Source organism: Nicotiana sylvestris, chromosome 9 (assembly GCF_000393655.2).
Source record: "Nicotiana sylvestris chromosome 9, ASM39365v2, whole genome shotgun sequence".
Taxonomy (NCBI): Eukaryota; Viridiplantae; Streptophyta; class Magnoliopsida; order Solanales; family Solanaceae; genus Nicotiana; species Nicotiana sylvestris.
In genome coordinates, this window is record NC_091065.1 from 69,692,122 (window position 1) to 69,715,850 (window position 23,729).

Sequence of the window (23,729 nt, forward strand, 5' to 3'; positions counted from 1 at the left end):
GATTGATTAGGGTTAGGTTGAGAGAAAAGAGAGACGAGAGCATCTAAAGGCAGTGGGGGTTTGGAAATGAGTAGGGTTAGGGGGTCGTTTAGGAATTAAAAAGGAAAGGGTGTATGTGGACCGTTGATTTGGGAGATCAACAGTTAGGATTCAACCGGGTAGGTGGGTTCCGGGTTTGGGTAGGTGTTTATGGGGTTTGGATCGGGTTAATTGGGTAGGAGATTGGGCTGGGGAGTGGTCCGATTTGGGCTACAATTGAAAGCCAAATCTGGCTATTATTTAAATAGCCACTTTCCCTATTATAATTTATAATAAATAATAGGTAATTTATGGAAAATAATTTAATGTGACAAAATGATTTAATATACATAATTAACATTTTAAAAATATAGGGACCAATTTTACGCATATAAATATAATTATACCTTAAGTGGGCTAACATTGCATTATATGCAATTTAGGTTAAAAAATACTAAATGTAATTATACAAATGCATAAAAATTATATTAGCCATATTTTGGCATAAGTATAGAAATTAAATGAATAAATAATTATATCAATAATTTGGGAAATAATTATTGGGGATTTTATGAATAAAAGAAGAGAAAATAAATCAATTTAAACCCTTAAAATTTTGGAAACAATTATAAAAACCTTGTGCATGCTTATATATGCATATATATGGTATTTTGAAGGTATTTATGTATATTTAAAATATATAGGGAAAAATTGGGTATCAACAGATGTCATAACCTCAAGGTACGTGTACAGATTCTTGTGTTAGTTATTGTCATTAGTCGTGTGAGGCTATTGTCGTTATTGATGATTGTGGTCCTGTGTGGCGTTAGATTATTAAGCTTCTACGGGAGAGTTGGTAGTAGTGTTGTTACAAGGGCGACCCTACCAAAAGTTATATAGATCCTGGGGAGTTGAACATTCGAGGACGAATGTTTCTAAGGGGGGAAAGATGTTACATCTCGCATTTTCGTACGTTAAAAGTTTCATCTTCAGTTAACCGACGTAGTCTCGGGGATGAGATTATCTTGAGGTTAACGTATTTACGCTAATTATAACAAGCAATAAGTAAGTGTCAAGAAGGATAAAGGGTACACGAATTAAAGAAAACGAGTTTCGTTGAAAGTGGCCAATTTGGAATAAAATACGGGTCGAGTGATAATACCCGATAATTGTAGATTAGTACCATACAAGGTACCATATGGCCGTGATAGTATGATGTATAAAGTATATTAAAAATAAGTAGAATTTTAAGTAATTTGAGGTAATTTTTTTAAATTATACGGGTAATTGATTAATTATTGGGTAACAGGACATTACCAATTAACTAATAAGTGGATAAAAATTAATAAATTACACCCCCCCAATATGGCAAGAAGCCACAAATCTAGAAAGTGACTAAGTAGTCATATAGTCCTATGTGGCTACCTAGGAATTATTGGAATTTAACAATTAGAAGGTCTTGTTCCATTCATTTGGACAAAACAAAATCAAAAACGTCAAAATTCCATTTTTCCTAGTTCAAAGGCTTCAAGGAGAAGAAGCTTAATTCATTCCGAAAAAACTTCAGAGAACAGAAGCTTGATTTCGTTCAAGACTTCAAGAACAAAAGCAAATTTCAATCCAATTTTTTGGGGGTTCTAAATTCAATCTACGAAGGTTTCCAATGGAAATTGTTAGAATCGTAGCAACGTAAAATTTTGCGGTTCCAAAAGAGTACGGTGCAATCTTCAAGAATATTATACGGAGTTTTCCCTACTCCAGGTATGTTAAGGTCATCCCTTCTTTCTTCTTGGCATGGTCCAAGTTATACAGAAGAAACGAGCAAACGCACAGTTTTTATAAACGACTCTATTCATAGAAATACTAGGGGTTTTTTTGTTCTTGATTCCCCATGTGACATATTGTTATATCTTCTGTTCATGAGTCTCAAAATAATACACAGTTGATAAAGTTTATCCGAAAAGAATATTGAAATTTTTAACATATTTTCATGCATGCATGTACATTGACCCATGACCAGACGGCGTTATATACGCGTATTTATATGTATATATTTATGTATATGAGATATGGAAAAAAGGTTACGGCGTTATATACACATCACCCACCTGATCAGTTGTTATATGTTGATGATGTTGCCCACAGTGGCCGAGACGATATGATGGGATGCCCTCAGTGGCTTGTTGATATTATGTACACTCATACCTATGCATGACACGACATTTATACGCACGTGCATGATATTACAAATGTTTCAGAATTTACAAAGTTATTCAGATTTACAGATGGATTTCTTTATTTCATGTTTCACCTATGTCTTTTATGTACTGATTTTCATGCCTTACATACTCAGTACATTTTTCGTACTGACGCCCTATTTCACGGGGCCTACGTTTCATGCCCGTAGGTGCATGTAGACACGCTGACGGTCCCCCTTCTTAGGATCCTTGATCAGCGAGAGTTGGCGTGCTCCACTTGATCCGGAGTTGCTATATATATGGGTATGATGTGGCTCAGTCCCGTCTTTGTACAGTTATATTTCTATTAGAGGTCTGTAAACAGTATGTCTAGTTGGATAGTACGTGGCCTTGTTGGCTTCCAGTTTTGAGGTATATAGTTGTCTATAGCAGCCTTATCGGCTCGCCCTACGTATGTTGCACGTATATGTATGTATGCCTTTTTGGGCAGGTTTCCTTCATGTATATTATTCTCGTAATTCAGCACATGTTATTGAGGTTTATATCTTAGACGGATGCTTAGGGGTGTTTGACAAGTAGGTCTCGGGCATCCGTCGCGACCCATCGGTTTGGGTCGTGACAAAGTAGAATAGAGATTATTCTTAATCTCAACATTATTTCTACTGATATTAGTGAATATTCAGAGATTCTAAGCATGTTAAAATTTTATCCCACTTCGTAGTACTTATGTATAGAACTAATATGAAAAACATACTGAAAGAACTTTATTAAATGGAGTATATAATTAAATAAAACAAAAATAGTTGTGTATTGGAAAACAATTAGGGATTTTGTGTGGGTTGGAGGAATTACGTTTAAAAGACAACTAATTTTTATTATTTAGTATAAAAGAACCATAAATAGAGAACACAATTACTTATATTACTTTTAGTTTGACGTTTCTTAAATTGTTGGAGAACATTTAGTTTCTTTAAAATTTAGTATATTAATCAAGATTAATCTGCTACGACTATTGGTGACTAAGTAATTATGTGAGAGTCTAAACAGTAAGATATTTAGATAAATAGCAAAGCTAACATTGTTGACAAATTCAAAGACCAAAAGTTTTTCTTCCTTCATACATGCATAGAAGTCTTTCTTATCCTTTTTATCATATAAGCAACTAAGAAAGTAATAGTGATAAGAAAATAAATTAACTAACAAAAAGTGACATCTTTAATATCACTAAGTTATGAAATCAACGCTTTTCTGTAATAAGTATATTCACATATCTCACAATAACTATGAGACATGTTTATTTTTATACACATTTAATATTTACTCTCGTGTTACTTTTTTGTTTTCACGTTTTTTTTTCCTTTGTGCCAGAGAATTACGTGCGGACACGTGCATAGAAACTAGTAATGTTAAAAAACATGGATACCGGCTGAAATTTGGATTTCAAAGTTGCGTAGTTATGAAAATTCCCCTTAAGATTACGACGGTTAAGCCTTAAGGAAGAGATATACACAACAGTCCAATAGGAGAGAAAGAGCAAGTGGCATCAACGACGCCCAGCATGCTATAATTAACCAAAAGCTGAATTGATAACAATTAAACCATACACATAAATAAGAAGAAAGAAGGCTGACTTTTTGAAATTTCAAGTCTAATTCAGATTTATGCTAATGATCAATGAGGGGTGGTCGTTTGCATGGATTTTAGAATCTAAGACGGTGGCTGTGACCCGCTTTGTAGCTTTGTTGTATGCTATCTAAACAAAGTAAGGATTTAAAATTATACTAGCAATTTAACAGAATAACCAAAAACTCCTCTCAGTAAAACCAAACTACATCTTTCTGGTTAGAGCATCAGATTTCAACTATGGTGGTCAAGGATGAGGGCAGGCATGCATAACCATTCTCAGAGAAAAAACATGTAGTGCTTCATCTGGCCTTCTTCTCAGATGATGATTTATCGGTTGTTTTTCCAACATATGGATATTCCGGAGAACTGATCCATAAACCGCCCAGTATGATTAAATGAACACAGAGGAGGAGTATTGATGAGTAACTGTTGGAGGGAAAGACATTCCAGCAAAACTCAACAGCTGCGAACAACAGTAAACTGCAGAACAGCACTAAACTTGTATAAATCTGGAACAGAAATTACCATAAAACTAAAGCAAATAAAGAAGCTTGAGTATCAAACTGAATACCGTAGGAGGGTTATAAATGGCGCTTTCCACAATAAATATGGTAAGCTATAAAAGTACCTGCAAACAAGATCTAGGTCAAACATCAATGGTTTTCTCTTAGTTCAACTGAAACCTGACATAGAATCCAGGAAACCAATGAAAAGGGAGCAATTTTCCATCTGCTTGGCTAATAATACTAATCAAGGCTTTTTATGCCTTGTTCTGGTGCCATGTTAGTAGGCAGAGTGGGGGACTGAGTTTTGGGATCTTCTTCTCTTCCTCTAGAACAGTGTGACTGATTCACCAGAGAAAGTCCATAAAAGTATGCTTAATTACTCAATGAGCAGTTTAAAAATAAACATTTTCTCCCTTAAAAGCAGGCTGCACGTCCCCAACGCTTTGGTCTAATGGTAAGAGTGAACAGCGTTATGTGAGTTAGACCAACATCGGGGTTTGAACCTTGCCACAAATAAAAAGTCTGGTGGAAAAGGGTAAAGGGGCGGGCCCATATCCACCGAGTTTCAAACCGTGCGCCACTGGCCCTTAGAGATTTTTCGGTTATCAAAAAAGGAAAAAGTACAGGCTAGCAGTCCTGTTAACACCTTCAATGAGATGCTGAGGAATCTGAAATTATTATTAGGCTGGTCTGGAAAGCTCCATTCATTTTAGTGACTCACAATAATTAAGTTACAACATGAGAGTTTACCATTAAAATGGATACCCATTACACATTTCAGTTAGTGTTTGGTTCTTCACAAAAGGAGGTTTACATTAGTCCTCTTCAAATATGTGATGTACTTTTATGCGGAGTTTCCGCCAGAACCACGTTCAATACAAACATGAGATTATAAAAGCATGCATCTATCATAAGCTGAATGTCAACTATTCAAAGAGTCAAACTAAAGTATCATTTACTAACGCTTTTCAAATATTTCCTTACCAAGATAACTATTAAAGCTTTTCAAGTATTTAAAATGAGAAAAGTTGCATATTTTAATACTTTATGTAGTTTATTTTATTTTGAACGAACAATTTAGTCATCTTTAAACTCAATCTGGAAATATTAGTCAACCCTTAATAACAACTTCAAGACATTTGATTTAGGATAGAAGCTTCTTTTCAATAAAAAAAAAACCGTGGGAATGGAGGAGGTTGAGATAGAATCCACAACCTAAAGAAAAAAATGAGCTGCAGAACTAACCAGGAGTAAAATTGGTAATGGAGGGATCGGGCACATATAATGCCAATGAAATTCCCGACAAACATAGTCGTCACAATATCTGAAAATAAAATAGACAGATCCAATTCAGGAACCATAAATCATGCCAAATCAAGCAAAAACTAGTGACACTTTAACAAACTTGATGGTCTTTAAGTAAAGAGAAACCCAAAACAGATATTACTTACGGTCCGTTTGAAGGACCCTGTTTGTTGGAGACGGATCTCTGCGAGCAACTCTAAGCTTCAGTTGAATGATTTTAGAGTGCACGACAGCAAACAGTCCACCTTCATGTCTGCAAAAGATGAAAAAAGAAAATTGAAGTCCAATCTCATTACCTGTGTGTAGAGAAGAAAAAATTATGTGATGTTAACTTGCTTCTACAACTCAAAATTAGTCAGTAAGTTCTGAATTACATTATGGTTCCCGAGCTTACACTTGAAATAGATACAATTATCATATTATGACTTTTCATCTCCCACTTCAACACTTTGGAATAGCAATGCCACTACATTCGCGGTCATAATAATATGAGAAATACTCACCTACACCATCTGTAATGAGCAAAGATCAATAGCAGACTGAGATGAGCAACTAGCAAGGAGAGAGCAAAAGCTTTAGAAACAAAGATTTCTTCAGGAACAAATTTGAAGTTAACAGACCTGCAACAAAGCAGAGAGTTATGATAAACTGTATTTTCTAAAGGAATTGAAGAAAAGCACAAAATGAGCATAATCTTGAGTAACAGATGGTAGAAATACAGCTCTCAATGGTCAGATTATTTTAAAAGGCATGCCAAATCAACTTAATATCCAATTAGGATCAGACTAAACTTAGTTTGACGATCACGGTAGGCCTAGGGTGAGAAGTGGCCTATTCACGGGAAATGAGGCAAATATACTTTTGCTGTCTATGTCAAGCGAAAGAAAATGAGCCCCAAACTCCACAGGGATGAGACAGAGAAGGAACTACACCAGCAAGTAAGAACATGCATCTCCAATATTTAGCAGACAACACCGATGTGTTGTTTAATGGCATTTGAGGTAAAAATTGCATGAGTAATACAAGAATGCTGTTTCATGTGATGCTAATGCATGTTGATACAAAAGTTTGTCAAGTTGATAGTTCCTCAATCTCTCATCACCATAGTTTTTCAAAAATAATTCCACAGGTAATAGTATGGGGATGTCATAAATATCCTGGGGTAAACTGTTTATTTGTCTTGCGCAACAAAAGAGATTTATCGAGATATAAAGTAAATAGATAACTAAATCAAGAAACGGAAGGCAGCAATTTTAAAGTGCATGATAAAATGGTGCCTCAGAGTACCAAATTTGCACACATATTGTTTTTAAGAAGTACCAGAAGTGGATGAAAACACGACCAAGATCGAAAGCTTTTGATATATATGAAGCTGGATGTGACAGGACAAAAGGCAGCCCAATGACAATCTGCACCAATCACCAATCATCACGGTCATTGGTAAACAATTTGTTCAGGAGAAGCTCCATCCAACAGAATTATACTTGTCACTTGACTCACCTACCATATGGACCACAAACTTGTAAGAGGATCTCTGAGGAAATAAAATTATAACAATTAGAAAGATGCTCAAGAGCATCAAGGATGGAAGATACAGATCAAGCAAATGTAAAAAGATACAACATCATGTGATTCATGATTAGCAAAAGAAAGTGATTCCTTGATCCTGGAGCAACCACAAACCTTCCCTACCGAAATAAGGGAACATGGTAAAACTATTTCCCAAACAACATTAACAAAGAACACAACTGCAGTACTGAAGACAATAATAAGAGTAGAGATGATATATATAATGCAACACAGCTGAATATCATTGCATTAGGAATTAGAAAGAGAACTTGGAGAATACCCACCTGCACTAATGCAGCACCTGCTAAAGCAGATATAACTCCAACAATATCCATTGCCTGTATTTCAAGTTTCCACCATATAACACAAAAGGTAACTCAGAAATGCAGTTCAATGACCTACTGAGTTGTAATAACCTAAACTGTCCCAATAGTATACCTTCACCATCAGGAGCAACAGAGGTGGTGCATACAGGAGCACATTCATCTTTATAGAAACAGCTCCACTGTACGAAAGAGAGGATCATTGATCAATCTTAACTGATGGCTAATCCATTGATACAAAGCAAAATTAATCAAAAAATAAAATCTCGAAGCTGAGGAAGAATATACCTGAAAATTACCAACCCTAGATGCCATTTTTGATAAATAATTGAGATCAATGCAGCATGGAGGAGAGTAGTGGCTAAACAATCATTAAATAATCGAAGAACAAAGATAGAGTGAACTCTTTTAGACAGAGAAAGCAAGGAAAGAGCCCACCAAGGTACCTGCACCGCAGTTTAATCGTCAACTCTATTGTCCATTAGTTGTAGCATATCTTAACTCCAACGAAAGTGATTCGACAATTTAAAAGATTTCTACCAAGTACAAGTGGATGAATTCTGAAATTAAAGAACTTAAACTACAAGTTTCAAGGAGAAAGCTAAATTAGAAAAAGAGAGAAAAAATGATAAGAAGAAGAAAGTAACACATATTGTAGACATTTTCCTCACTACAGTAAAAACTAATCCCGATTCAGTATGAAAAGATATAGATCCCCAAAATTTGGTCGAGACTCCCCTTTATGAGAGATGTTTAGACAGATTTTTACAGATGTTTGGGTGCTAAAAGAAAGGAGCAATAGAACTTAAAGACTTTCGACCTATAAGTCTCATTGGTAGTATCTACAAAATATTATCCAAGCTCCTAGCAGAGAGGATCAAAACAGTTGTTGTGAAGCTAGTCTCAGGTGAACAAAATGCCTTCCTGAAGAACAGGCAGATTACAGATGCAACTCTTGTAGCCAATGAGTTATTAGATGAAAGGCTAAAAAGTGGTTTTCCTGGGATTCTATGCAAGCTTGATATAGAGAAAGCTTTTGACCAAGTCAATTGGGCCTATCTATTGGCAATGCTGAAGGAAATGGGGTTTGGCGACAGATGGATCAGGTGGATTAAATTTAGTCTCACTACAGTAAAATATTCCATCTTAGTGAACAGATCTCCAGTTGGCTTTTTCTCTCCACAAAAAGGGATTAGGCAAGGAGACCCTCTCTCTCCCTTCCTTTTTATACTAGCTATGGAAGGTTTGAGCAAAATGTTGGACAAGGCAAAACAGATGCAGTGGATTGAAGGGTTCAGGGTGGGCAGAAATATAGAAAATACAGTAACAGTTTCACACCTACTCTATGCTGATGATACCTTAATCTTCTGTGGGGCTGAGAAATTGCAGCTGCAGTATCTTAACCTTACATTGCTCTTATTTGAAGTCATCTCAGGGTTACACATTAACATGTTGAAAAGTGTGATCTTTCCGGTGAATGTTGTGCCCAACTTGGATGAACTGGCTAGCATAATGTGTTGTGGCATAGGCTCCTTTCCAACAACTTATCTAGGCCTTCCTTTGGGTGCTAAATACAAATCAGCAGTAGCTTGAAATGGAGTAATTGAGAAAGTGGAAAAAAGATTGGCTACATGGCAAATGCAATACCTCTCCATGGGTGGAAGGCTAACTCTAATCAACAGTGTCTTAGACAGCGTTCCAACTTACATTATGTCCCTCTTCCCTATGCCTAGTAAAGTTCAGAAGCATCTGGACAAAGTAAGAAGATCTTTCCTTTGGGAAGGCAACAGTGATGCTCACAAATTTCATCTAGTGAAGTGGTCTAAGGTAATACAACCAAAGAAGCAAGGGGGTCTGGGAATCAGAGATTTGACCAAGCACAACAAAAGCTTATTAATGAAGTGGTGGTGGAGATACGGACAAGAAACTACAAGCTTATGGAAGGAGGTAGTGAATGCCAAGTACGGGAAGCAAGACCACTGGAGAACCAAACAAAACAGAGCTGCACATGGAGTTGGTCCCTGGAAGCACATACACAAACTGAAGGATGAATTCTTTCAGGATGTCTCCTTCAAAGTTGGAAACGGGAACTTTGTTAGTTTTTGGAAGGACAAATGGCTTAACAATCATATCCTGAAAGACACTCATCCCAGCTCTATCAGATAGTAGTTGATCCTAACTCCACAATAGCACAAAATAGGGCAGGGAACACATGGGATATTCACTTCAGGAGAAACTTACAAGACTGGGAACTAGGAGAATTCTTTGATCTTTATAGAATTCTGGAAAGCACCACAACGAACCCACAAGTCACTGACAAACTAAGATGGGGCAGCTCTAGTAAAGGGTCATACTCAGTCAAGGAAGGGTACATCAATTTGTGCGCGCAAAATGGAATGATTGAGCACTGGCCATGGAAGCTGATCTGGAAGACTAAAATCCCCACAAAAGTCACGTGCTTTTCCTGGACAGCCCTCAGAGAAGCAATTTTGACACAAGACAACCTGTGCAGAAGGAACTTCCAGATGGTAAACAGATGTTATATGTGTCAACAACAATTAGAATCAGTCAATCACTTGTTTTTGCATTGTTCAGTAGCTGCTGGTCTGTGGCGCATGTTCTTATCAGTTTTTGGCATAAGTTGGGCAACTCCTCAGACAATAAAGGAAGCAGTAGAAAGTTGGAGTCTTTGGAAAGTTGATAGAACCATCAAGAAGATCTGGCAGATGATTCCAGCATGCATTTTCTGGTGTATTTGGACAGAAAGGAACCGCAGATGTTTTGATGGCATTTCAACTCCCAGCTGTTCACTGAAATCCAAGTGTTTAATGAATCTTTTCAGTTGGAGTAATTTAGCCCCAGTAAATGATGCAATTTCCCTTGTAGATTTCATTAGTTCTCTTACTTTAGTTTAACAAACAAGTTGTTTGATCTTTGGATTTAGCTCCCTGCTCCAATTGTTGTTTTTGTACTCAGGAGCTAGTCCAAACTTTTTTGTAATTATCTGCATTTTCTTGATGCCATCAATATAACACCTTACTTCAAAAAAAAAAATTACAATTTCCTCTGAACTACGCATGCTTAATTGTGGAAATAACCTGAGCAACAACTCTTGATCTCCTAGTATAAGATTTGAATGATATCGATAAAAGGTCTCACCGGTCTCAAGATTGACTATTTTCTTTCTTTTTTTTTCTTCTCAGAAATACCTCTCAGCAACATAATAACTTCTTGGCTTCATCATATTTTTCCTCCAGAATCCCGTTGAAATAATTTTGATTTACTGTTTACCAAGATACCTTCAAAAAAAAAGGTCATCTATTGACCAGCTTAAAGAAGATGCATTGTGTCACCCGGTCTCAGTTGATGTCTGGAAACTCATTCTTTTGATAAGGTTTTATTCATAACAGCACAAAGATTGTGTTGGAGATCAGTATATTGTGGCAAAAGCGAGAAGACAAAAAATACATCCCTGTCTAAAACTGTAGAGACTCATTCTTCTTAAAGGCAATTTCAGTGACATGAATAAAAATAGACAGTCAACACTAACGAATTTCACCACTGTTCCAGTCTTATAACAGTCACAATAACAACTCTTTTCAGGAATCTATTAGCTTAAAAGGTTATCCACAAAACTTGGAGGAGCCACTCATACATGAAGAGAACCTACCACATCAGTCTTCAAGTAGATGAACACGACAATTGCTAGATCCAGCATGTAGAGAAAGCCAAAAAGAATCTGCACTGACATGAAAAGGTAGAAATCAACAAACTCGCATGCAAGTTCAAGTGACCATGTACTGAGGACAAAACAGAGTGTAAGGATTATGCAATGACAAGCTGAATATGCCCATTTTTTTTTGATAGGACATATGCCCACATTATCTGAAAAGTCCCTACGATTCAACTAAACAAGTACCTATAACTTATACTATACCATGTGAACTTTCTTAAACACGCAAAACCCAGCAAAGGTTAGTAACTTTTTCCTCATACTGGTATCGACTGCTAGGTTCCACCATCCAAACAAGCATAGAAAGTATATTTTGAGATGGAACAAGCATAGAAAGTCTGTCATTGTATTTTCTTTAATTAGCATAGAGTTAGAGGAAATACAAATATTTGCTTCAGATTGTCACTGTCAGAAGGGGAATCTTGAAGCAACGGTAAAGTTGTCTCAGTGAGACCTACAGGTCACGAGTTCGGCATCAGGGTAGGTTGCCTACATCACACCCTCTTAGAGTGCGGCCTTTCCCGGACCCTGTGTAAACGCGGGATGCTTCGTGCACTGGGCTGCCCTTTTTTATTTTGTCACTGTAAGGAAAAGAAACACTCCAGCAGATGGTATACTACCTATAGCTTTCCAACAGGACGAGACGGCCCGGCCCATCCCGGTTCCGGTCCGGCCCACTAAATGTTAAACGGGACTGGACCTATATTAAACAGGATATGGGATGGGACGGGTGCCCATTTTGTCTCGGTGGGCCGGCCTGTTAAGGTCCCATCTCGTCCCGCCAGCCTGCGTGATTTTTTTTTCGAAAAAGAGTCGTTGGCCAACAACATTTTTCTTAAAATTAGTTGTTGGCAATGGCTATAAACGGCCATTGTTGGCCCCTACCCCCCCCCCAAACTTTTAATTTAACCTCTAAGTTTATTAAATTATATTTTGGCCCTATTTTTAACTATAAATACCCTCGTCCTTCTTCATTTTTTCCTACAAAAACCAATCATTCTCTCTCAAATCTCTTACATTCTATCTATATTCTTCTCTCAATTTTCTCATAATCAACTACATTTTAAGTATATGGGCAAATTTTTGGAGCAACTTTCAAGCTTCAAATTAATTCGTCAAGTATTTAGAGTAATTTTTGGGCAATTTCTTCAAGTTTTAATATATAATCACGGTGCACTCATTCCATCTCCTAATTTTAATTAATTTTTGCGTATCATTTTAGTGCTTAATTTTTGTGTTTATTTTACATGTTCTATTTTCGTGTTTCGTTTGTGTGTTCAATTTTTGAGTTAACTTTTCTAATTTATTTTTGTATTTAAATTATGGCTCCTAAAAGTGTATTTGGCATAACCAACCCATTTAAAAAGTAGTAAATGTGTTAGTTGTAGTAATCCTAATCGTAGAATTAGAAAACATATAGATGAAATGACTCATGTTGATAAAATTTCATCCACCACCACACCCCCCCCCCGCATTTTATAATATTAATTAGGAAAAACAACTAGATCATGAAACTTTACAAAGACAATTTGGCAATGATATTTTTAATGAGGAAGAAGAATTAGATGAAACACCCACTAGTCCAGCAACACAAGCTCCAACTTAGAGTCAATCTCAGTGTGGAGCTTTACTCCCTGTACCTCCTGTAAGGGGTAAGGCTAAGGCTGAATGTACGAAAACATCAATTGTATGGAATTTTTTGAGCATGATAAAGTCAACAGAGTAGATGCCGGAAAAATATCGGATCCTAGCAGCGGTACTGGGGCTCCTACTAGATCTGGCGGGGGTTCTAACTTTGTCCAACAACAGTTTCACCCTACTTCTGGTACTATACTGCGTCCCTATAACAATGATAAAGATCGTGAAAATTAAGCAAAATTGGTTGATGTTTGTGGCTTACCTTTTACTTTTTCTTGTCACCCTGTTTTGTGCATTATATACAAGAAACTTATAATCCTGCTTTTCAAGATTTTCCTAAGACCACAGTTAGAAATGATGTTTTTAAATTTCAAACTGAATATCTTCCGTATATTCGTTGTATATTTTTTCACTTAGACCGTAAAGTGTCTATCACATCTAATATATGTCATAGTCCTTAGGGCTGTTCATTCGGATCGCATATCCGAAATCCGAACCGATCCATTCAATTTTGGATTGGATCTGATTTCGGATTGTGTTTATTAAAATTTCGGATTTCGGATCGGATTCGGATTGGTATATTTTAATCCGATCCGATCCGAAATCCGAAATTATTAGGGCATGTATATATACTACACTTTAATTTCGGATAGTCAGTATTTCCTTTACATCAACCTCCAAGTTATTACTTTTACAATTGCTAGATTTAGCTATATTGACACCATAGTACTCTCATAATTGCATAAACATGAATTTTTCTTAATGTATTGCCTCTTTTACAAAGAAAATATACATATTAGTTTAACTTTGAGGCATATAATACGATCCGAAATCCGATTCGATCCAAACTTTAAAATCCGATCCAATCCGATATAATTCGTATCGGATTCGGATACCATTTTCTAGAATACGAAATTCGAAATTTGAATCCAAAATGTGCTAAATCCGATCAGATCCAATTCGTGCACAGCCCTAATAGTCCTAATGGTAATGATTATTTAACTATTACATGTCATTGGGTTGATCATCACTAGAACATGCAAAAACGTATTATTGGTTATAAATTTGTTGATTCAAAACACACAGGAGCATATATTGCAACTACTATTCTATAAATAGTTGATTTTTATGGGCTCATTGATAAAGTTTTAACTATCAAATTAGATAATGCTTCTGCTAATACCACTGCAGCAACTAGCTTAAAAGCTAGACTTTGCCCAATTAATCCAGCAATTTTCCATGTTAGATGTGCATGCCATATTTTTAACTTGGTTGTAAAAGATGGTATTAATTTATTTTCTGATGCTTGTGGTAAAGTACAACATGGTTGCGGCTATATTTTTCGTGCTAATAAAGTGAGTAGAATTCGTGAGTTTAAACAACAATGTGCATATGCTGACCTTCCATATAGAAAAATTCCAAAAGATGTTTGTACCAGGTGGAATTATACTTATGAAATGGTTAAAGTTGCTTATGATTATCGGTTGCCTATACAAATGGTTTTTAATATGCATAATGGTATCCCCGCTGATTAAATTTTTGAGTCTGGCTGAGATAAGATCAAAAAACTTACTAAATTTTGAGAAAAATTTTATTATGCTACAAAATAATTTTCTGGTATATATTATCCTACTGTTACACAAATATTATGGTATATTTGTGGAATTTCTGTTGTATTTGGTAAGTATAAAACAAATATAACTTATGCACTGGCCGTTAATAAAATGATTGCAAAATTTAAAAAGTATTTTTCCCTGTTCCCCAAGTTTATTTAATTTCTACTCTACTTAACCCGTCTTTAAAATTAAGAGGTGCAAAGGGACTTGTTCGAAAATTTTATGAGAATTTAGAAATTCAAGAAAATGAACAGCCATCTCTCGAAGACTGCCAAGCTAGCATATATACTTTATGCTAGATCAATGTTTGATAGTTATAAATCTATGGCAACAACAGGCGGTGAAAATGCTCCTACTACTTCTAAGGCTAGAGTAGAATTTCTATGGGAAGGTATGGAGGATATAACAGGTCATGATTCCTCTATTGATGATGAACTTGATTCTTATCTTAATCAGGTATTGGAATGTATTAAAGATGAAGAAGGCAACAAACAACTTTTGGCATGGTGGAGGGAGCGTGATATATTGGCTATTCAAAGCATCATCAGTAGCATCAGAGAGTGCTTTTAGCGCGGCAAGATTTCAAATCGGAGATCATAGACATTCATTAGCTGAGGACAACCTAGAGATTTTCGTCTTATTCAGAGATTGGATTAATTCAGAAAGAAGAAATCTTGGTTTTGAAAAATTAACCACTAGAGAAGAAGAAGAAGAATACAATGAGATACTTAGCACTGGGAGCGATGACGGCATGGAACTCATGGAACATCAAGCAACATTGCCAATTCCAGAACAATAGAGAAATTAAATCAGTTACAACGAAGCTATATAGGAGCTTACAAACATTAGTATGATAATTTGTAATTAGCTACTAAGAGGCCTAGTTCAGACATAACCCTTCTTAGAAGGTGGTTGCTTAGATTAGGTGCTCTCAAAAGACTTGTATTTTTATGTGAAATTTGAAACTTCTCTTAATAAAATAAAAGGCTTTAGCCTTGTATTTTTTTTATGAATTGTCTTACTTAGTTATTTTATAGCTTGAGATTATATTAAATAAATTACAAGTCTATTATAATTATTAAAATATTTCGTTACAAGTCTTTTGTTTTAATATATTATAATTATAATTCTTTACTTAGTTTCTTTATAATTTATTAATTTTTAAGTTTATTAAAAAAGACAAAAAACTAGCCGTTGCAAACTTTAAAAACTTAGTCATTGTCAACTTTAAAAAAATAACTATTGCTATCTATAAAAAAAACTGTTGCTAAATTTAATGCTTAAATATTTAAATGATTTTTTTTAAAAAGGCCCACTTAGGGCCCACGCCCTATCCCATCCCGTTTGTTAGTGGGATGGGATGGGCCTACCGGATCGTCCCGCTTATCCCATCCCGTTTAAGGCCCGTCCCGTCACTGACCCGGTCAAAGTCCATCCCGTCCCGATAATTTCGTCCCATCCCATCCCGTCCCGACCCATCCCGTTGGACAGCCTTAATATTGCCCAAAGTAATCAGCAGCCTGACAGAAAAGTGCACCACGATTCACGAGCATGAAGAGCTAGCTGGAGTTCCAAAACTAATGAGACAAGGTCGAAGGTAAGCAAGAGTTCAGCTTGTCAAATCTAACATAATTGCTAAGAAAGACAGAATTGGAAAACACCTCCCCACAATCTGAGCCAAAGACTTTGAGATGGATTCCTGTTGGGGGTTGGGATCGGTGTTGTATCCGAACATCTGGGCAGATACAAATTCAAAAGCTATTGCACCAAATCTAGATGGATTGGCGAATGTTTAAAAGTGCAACACAAATATCGTTTAACTAGGCACCACTATGGTAATCTTCTATGTTACAACAGCTTACAGGAACGGAAAGAGGAGTGGATTAGTTTGCTTTATAAAAATAAGTGACTTGATGGATTTGTAATAGGCATGGAAATTCCACTAGGTTAAAATGGAAGGTCCCCTTCCACAGCTCAAAAGGAGTCCCCATTTTTAACACAATAATAAACTATGCCAATGATTAGGATTGACCAGTCAGGTGCATGCATCCACTATATTATTGCACTCTATTCAGGAACATTTCATTCCAATACTAAAGAATTTGCCTTTCAAGGTAAAGTAGAGGGTTTGAAAATCTCTCACTTATCTCTACATCGATAGCTAGTTGGTGTCATCTATCCGGATGCTATGCTTCCATTGTTCTTAGTTAATACAGAAAAAACAAAATACATCTGTCTTTTGTTGTTTCTAGAACAGAGTTGTCACTTCACTACAGAATCTAATCAATTTTGAGAGGGAACAGTCAATTAATTGCATTTGCATTCTCTTCCAAATTAACTTTTTTTCTTTAGATTCAAACTAGCACCGCTCATGTAAGTTTACTAGCAATCACTGAAACAAGGATTATACATTCCGGAAAAAAAATAGGAAAATTACCTGAGCAGGATAGACTTGACCTCCGGTAACGTATTGAATAGCAGAGTAAATATAAAGAAAGCCTGCTGGATAAACTAGAGGCCCTGTATCACCTTTCAAGTTACTATAATCCCTCTCTCCTTCAAGAAAGCCAGTAACCTATTGACCAAAAATAATCACTCAATCAAATCAATAAAGCTACATATAATCAACCACTCTATAATATACTCCCACCTTAATTTATGTGAAACTGTTTGACTAAGCACATAGTTCAAAGAAAAAAGAAATGACTTTGGGAACTTGTGATCTTAAATATGTCATGACATTAGTCTCGCTATAAAATTATGTCATTAAGGGTGAAATAAGAAGTTCAACGCCGAATTGTTTCCAAATATAAAAAGGTATCATTATTTTTGGACCAGATTAAAAAGTAAACAGTGTCACATGAAACGGAACAGTGTTAGTTATATGAATATTCTTCTTTTTTATGAAGTAAGGAGAATTAACTAAAAGCATCCAGCGGATGCAGGAAAAAGATTAAACTCCATGTTGGTCATTTCATTCCAATACTGGGAAACATTTTGCCTTAATTTGTCTTTTAAGCATAATTATTAACCAAAGCAAATTCAAGTCAAATCTGTCATATTTGTGTAGCATTACTGAACAAGAGAAACATACAGATCAAAATGTTGAATTTAATTGAACTCTCACCTGAGACATATAAGCATCCCAATCAATTTTGGTATCTAAAAAAAGTAATGAATCACTTCACTAATTAAATTATGATTTGATATACATATAAGAGAATAATTGGAAAGGAAGTTGTGAAAAGGCTGAAACTTTACATGGAACGTAGGCGATGATTAGCGTAACGAGGATGGAATCAGCGAAGAGCAAAGCGAAAGCAAAAGGTAATTTAGGATGTTTCATAAGTTTTTGGAAGAAATGATCCGATCTATGTGAATTTTTGCGCATAGCAGCAGCTGATTTGGCTGCCATGGCTGCTGGCGCATGAGAATTGCGAACTGACAATCTTGACAAAGACGAACGTCTTAGGATTCGAGATTTCTTTTCCTGTTTAAACGCAGCGTTTCATGGGTTATAGAAGTATAAATTGCTTTGACACCCCTTGAACGACTCGGCCACTTTACGTTTTAGCTTTTATTTTGGATCCCTAACTATTACTGTTGGGAGTTTAAGATGATTTTACGTTTGTTTTTATTTTGGATCCCTAACTATTACTATTGAGAGTGTAAGATGATTCTCTTATAAATAGAATTTTATTTAAGATAAATTTATATATTTAGAGAAATCTTAGGATTTGTTACTTGGTGGTTAAGTTATTTTTTTCCTATAAATAAAAGGATCTACTTCATTATAAATCATCTCAAATCAATAAGAATTCTCTTTCTACTTTTTTTTACAATATTATTCTTTTATTGTTTTATAACAAATTCTACTTTTTCCTTTTCCCTCCTCCTTCCCCCCGTTATTCCTACGAAATATTTGGGGAGGAGTCTCTCATTGGCTTTGTGCCATGTTCCGAAATGCAACGAGACGTTGCAACTCATACCGAATGAACTATTGTAATTACTTCTACTCATTTCATGTTAGTACACATTATTCGCCATTTATATTATTAAAATGATATCTTTTGAAAATATAGTACAAGATGAAATCATTCTTTTAAATGAACACTAGTGACACTACTAGAAATCCAACAAAAAAAGACCAAAATTTGGCGATCAAAATTGGTCTTTCAAGAAAAGTGACCAAAGTTGGTCGCTAAATTGGAGAAAATAATTAAATAATTATTCTAAATACATTAGCTACCAAGGTTGGTCGCTTTTTGGTCGATAATTTCGTCAAAATGTTGACCGGACTGGTCAAACTTGCTTGGTCAAAGAAATACTGAAATTAGCGACCAGTTGTGGTCGCTAAAGGGGGACCCACTTATAAAATTTTAATAATTATCTTATTATTTAAAAAGAATTATAAAATATAAATAAATATAATTTAAAATTAGCAACCAAAGTTGGTCGCTCATGAAGGGGGAAGCAGATAGAGACCAACTTTGGTCGCTAATATGGGACCAAGTTATAAAATTTTAATAATTATATTCTTATTTTAAAAAAATTATAAAATATAAATAAATATAATTCATAGTTAGCGACCAAAGTTGGTCGCTTACGAAAGGAGAAGCAGATAGAGACCAACTTTGGTCGCTAATCTGGGACCCAGTTCTAACGTTTAACAATTATATTATTATTTTAAATATTATATAAAACATAAATAAATCTCATTTAAATTTAGCGACCAACTTTGGTCGCTAATTTTAATTTCTGGATAATTGGCGACCAACTTTGGTCGCTAAATATAATTTCTGAAAAATTAGCGACCAAAGTTGGTCTCTTTTCAGGTCAACATTGGTCAAAATTAAAAATCACTTTTGTATTTACTATCTAAATAATATAAATGTAATCCGTTAACACTTTTGTAATACAAGGGATGAATATACTAAAATATACTCTAACATACTATATATGTAGTTAAGTAGTACAACGAAGCATGCGTGTGTCTATATATATATAAGAACATGAAGCGCTCGGAACACAGGGCCGGGTTCTTTTAGGTATTGATACACTTGTAAATTGATTCATCAACTTGTAACCTACTCAGATGCATGTATATATATTAAAAATAAAACGTCTCGACTTATATCAATTGATATGTTATAATTGATTCATCGACTTATAGCCTAGTGATGAATGAATGTAATTCATTAACTCTGTTACAATACAAATAATGAATACAATATCATGTACTATAACATGCTATATATGTAGTTAAAGTAGCACGAAGTGTGTGTGTTATATATATATACACACTAACATAAACTATAACAAGTTATATATACGTTATATTATTACAGTGAAGTGTCTGTGTGTGTGTGTATGTGTGTATGTGTGTGTGTGTGTGTGTGTGTATATATATATATATATAAACATGAAGCGCTCAGAACACAGGGCCGGATTCATTTAGGTATTGATACACTTGTAAATTGATTCATTGACTTATAACTTACTTAGATGCATGTATATATATTAAAAACAAAACGTCTCGACTTATATCAATTAATATGTTATAATTGATATATATATTCAAGGGTCTTTTACTAAGCATGTATTTGTAGCTAGGAGTTTACTGTATCATCCCGATGAGGTTTATTGGTTAAGGACTATATAGACCAGGCAGTTACCAATCTCGACAATAACCATGGTTAGGCCAACCTAACCGGTGGTGTTCAGTTGGACCCATTTAGGCAGGTGGCCATTGAAGGGCTATTAGGAACACCGTGGTTTAAGGTTTACTTAGAGGTTAGTAGCTAGCCAGGACTGGAGTTCTTGTAATTCAATTCCTGGCCTCAACGGAAGCGATCTTGTACCCTCCTTGGTATATTTTGCAATATTGTTAGCCTAAATGATAGGCTAAACAGGTAAGTGTTAAACTTAGTATTCAAGGGTCTTTTACTAAGCATGTATTTGTATCTAGGAGTTTACTGTATCATCCCGATGAGGTTTATTGGTTAAGGACTATATAGACAAGGCAGTTACCAATTTCGACAGTAACCTTGGTTAGGCCAACCTAACTGTTGGTGTTCAGTTGGACCCGTTTAGGCAGGTGACCGTTGAAGGGTTATTAGAAACACCGTGGTTTAAGGTTTACTTAGAGGTTAGTAGCTAGTCAGGACTAGAGTTAATTCAATTCCTGGCCTCATTCGGAAGCGATCCTGTACGCTCCTTGGTATCAGAGCCATATTTGTAGAAAACCTTAGAAGCTAAGTTTAACATTATTTTCTTAATGAATATCATTAGGAAGAAGACTACTATTAAAAACAGTAGAAAAGAAGAATATGAATTGCCCCAACAATTAGATCTGCTTAATAAGTGGACAATACCTTTAGTCAAGCCTAAGGTAATATACCAGTTAGGTACCTTTGAAAGAATAAGTTTAAAACAAGTAGTTAAAACTACTAAGGAGACTATCACTATAGATAGTGACCATGTCACGTTCAGATTATTATCTGAAAGTGATTTATCCCCTTATAAGGATTCACATAGATTCATACATATAGGCTTAATACAAGTCGCCTTTAAGCCACTTACTTTAAGAGGCTTACCTGAAAGCTTTATAGCATCCCTCAGAGATGGCAGAAATCAGAACTGGAAAAAGTCTCTTATATGGATTGTGCAAACCAGTTTGGCCTATGGCCTAGTTTATTTTAATGCTTATCCTAATTTGCAAATTTCTCTTAATGATAAGAATTCTTTAAATGCTTTAATACTTAGCATTAAATTACATGGTTATGATTATTTGCCTGGTACAGAAGTTATATGTATCTGTTATAGGATTTATTACAAACCTTTATATACTTTGAATCCTATGTGCAAAATTATGGATTTCAAAAATGAGACTATTCTTATAGAAATAAATTTTGGTAAATCCAAAGTAACCACCAGAAGACCTATTAAATGGGATGAAATTGATTTCCCTAAAGAATGAGTCATAGAGGAAGCAGTTGCCCCTCGAAACACTGGTAATACTAAGGTTACAGAAATAGAACAAACCTCAGATGCCACTGTTAAAATCAGGTTCAATGAACCTGTACAAACTGATAATATCAGTTTATCATCTAGGTTAACTAGATCAAAATTTTCATATATTTCTCCAATTGATTATGTGGTAGATTTTCCATCTAGAGAATCCACATCTCAGATTAGAGAAAGTAATAGAATAAATGATATTAGCATCAGTAGTGATAATATCGTCAAGATTAATACAGATCTTGAACCAACTGCATCCGAAATGGATTTTTTAAATGGTGTTAATAATGGTTGAAAACCAAATAGATTTTAGTTCGGGTTCACCGGCAAGAAAAATGATTTTAGAAGAATTTCTAAAACCCATATGGGTTGTTTTCATAAAATGGTTTCATGAAAACAATGGCTGCTGAATTAATACAATTCTTTAGAAATGATTTTTATGAGGATATTAGCAAGAAAAATAAAATTATTGCTTTTGTTTCTTGGCTTATGTCAAAACATGTTTATAACTATGTTTCTGTGTTAGAAAGAGATTATACGCTTACTAATGGAAACATTGTTAATTCTATTTTTCCTCCTCAACAATCCTTTCACATAGGGGAAAAGATAAAATCATTTACTGTACTGCTTTTTCAAAAATATTTGAAAATGATGTTGCCACAATAACGACTAAAAATCTGAATATCATGCTTACCCAAAACAATTATACTAATATGTATGTGAGTATTCTGGGTGAACAGATTATCAAGATTCATGAGAAGTTAGACAAGCTTATAGCTGAAATCCAAAAAATCCAACATAACGATACTAAAGGTAAAGAGCAAATCACTACTACTAGTATCCAATCACCCCCTGAGGTAAGAGAATTTAAATTAAAAAGTCTTGATGATATTGAGGAACTTCTTAATAAGAAGTTTGGAGAATTTAGAGCTAACCCTCTAAGTTTAGAGCATGCGTCTACTAGTGATTTAAAGGTAGATGATGGGATTAATAAAATCTCTGAGAAATATGCTCGCAAACCATACCAAAGAATGTTCTACTATCCTAGACCAACTCCCCAAGATGTTCTAATAGAAGAACAGGACAATGACCACTACCACCAAGGTTACAGTGGGTCAGATATATACGAATGGAATATAGATGGTCTTGCTGAAAGACAGATCTATACAACAGTACATAGAATGCTTATGTACAGTACTATCTGTAAGGTTAATAAAAATACAGATAGAGCAATAGCAGAAATGATTATTGCTGGATTTACTGGTCAACTGAAAGGCTAGTGGGATAATTATCTCACTCATGACCAACGCTTTCAAATAATGAATGCAACCAAAACTGAAGATGATAAGACTGTTCAAAACTCAGCCTATTCTTTAGTCATGAATATTATCGAACACTTTTCTGGAAGATGGTCTGATAATAGTGAGACCATTAGAACAATGCTCCAGAATCTAAGGTGTAAAACCCTCACATCTTTTAGATGGTATAAAGATATTTTCTTATCCAGAGTGATGGAATTACCAGAGAGTAATAGTACTTATTGGAAGTCTAAATTCATAGATGGACTCCCTCCCTTATTTGCTGAAAGGATTAGAAAAGTCCTTAGAGGTACAGGGATGAGTATTGATTATAATAATTACTCATATGGTAAACTCTTTAGTGTATGCACTCATGAAGGTTTAGCTCTATGTAATGAGATTAAGCTAAACCAACAAATTAAGAAACATCGTCTCACCGAGAGACAACAATTAGGTGAATTCTGTGAGCAATTCGCCATTGATATACCATCCAAAAGAAAGAAATCCCATAAAAAGGATTTCAAGAAGAAGAAGGGTTCGCCGGAAAAACGACATGAAAAGACCCAAAGAAGGAAGGCTTTCCATAAAGCCAGAAACGGTTTTATTAAATCTAAAAACCCTCAGGCTTGTTATAAATGTATCAGAGTAGGTCATTATGCATAATATTGCAAAATCAAAGATAAAATCAAAGAACTTGACTTAGATGATCATATCAAAGATTCTTTATGTAAGATTCTTTTGAATTCTTCTCCAGAAATATCTGACACTGATGAAGGATCTTCATCAACAAGTAAAGACCTAAGGGTCCTTCAGGAAGAGAGTTATACTTCATCTTCTGAAGTAGAGCAAGAGTCATGTAATAAAGGACAATGCTCAAAT

The 23,729-nt window shown here is 35.1% G+C and overlaps 1 protein-coding gene across 4 annotated transcripts; it reads right to left on the bottom strand.

Moving 5' to 3' along the window:
* Nucleotides 1-3,408: 3,408 nt before the first annotated feature.
* Nucleotides 3,409-18,071, bottom strand: LOC104225504 (dol-P-Man:Man(5)GlcNAc(2)-PP-Dol alpha-1,3-mannosyltransferase). 4 transcript variants are annotated; one of them, XR_011402209.1, is made up of 14 exons: nucleotides 17,794-18,071; nucleotides 17,660-17,694; nucleotides 16,970-17,107; nucleotides 11,216-11,284; nucleotides 7,834-7,991; nucleotides 7,661-7,727; nucleotides 7,507-7,560; nucleotides 6,974-7,062; nucleotides 6,157-6,273; nucleotides 5,800-5,906; nucleotides 5,594-5,672; nucleotides 4,414-4,470; nucleotides 3,931-4,322; nucleotides 3,409-3,613 (listed from the first exon to the last, which is right to left on the bottom strand). XR_011402209.1 is itself a non-coding variant. In XM_009777321.2 (13 exons), exons 1-13 carry the CDS (start codon nucleotides 17,945-17,947, stop codon nucleotides 4,142-4,144), a joined length of 1,305 nt encoding a protein of 434 aa, XP_009775623.1. In that variant the 5' UTR covers nucleotides 17,948-18,071; the 3' UTR covers nucleotides 3,828-4,141. The 4 variants fall into 4 exon arrangements, 3 of the variants coding, with proteins under 3 accessions (XP_009775623.1, XP_070012153.1, XP_070012152.1); XM_009777321.2 differs by lacking the exon at nucleotides 3,409-3,613 and having other exon boundaries at nucleotides 3,828-4,322; XM_070156051.1 differs by lacking the exons at nucleotides 3,409-3,613; nucleotides 3,931-4,322 and having other exon boundaries at nucleotides 4,448-4,525.
* Between the last annotated feature and the right edge of the window lie 5,658 nt (nucleotides 18,072-23,729).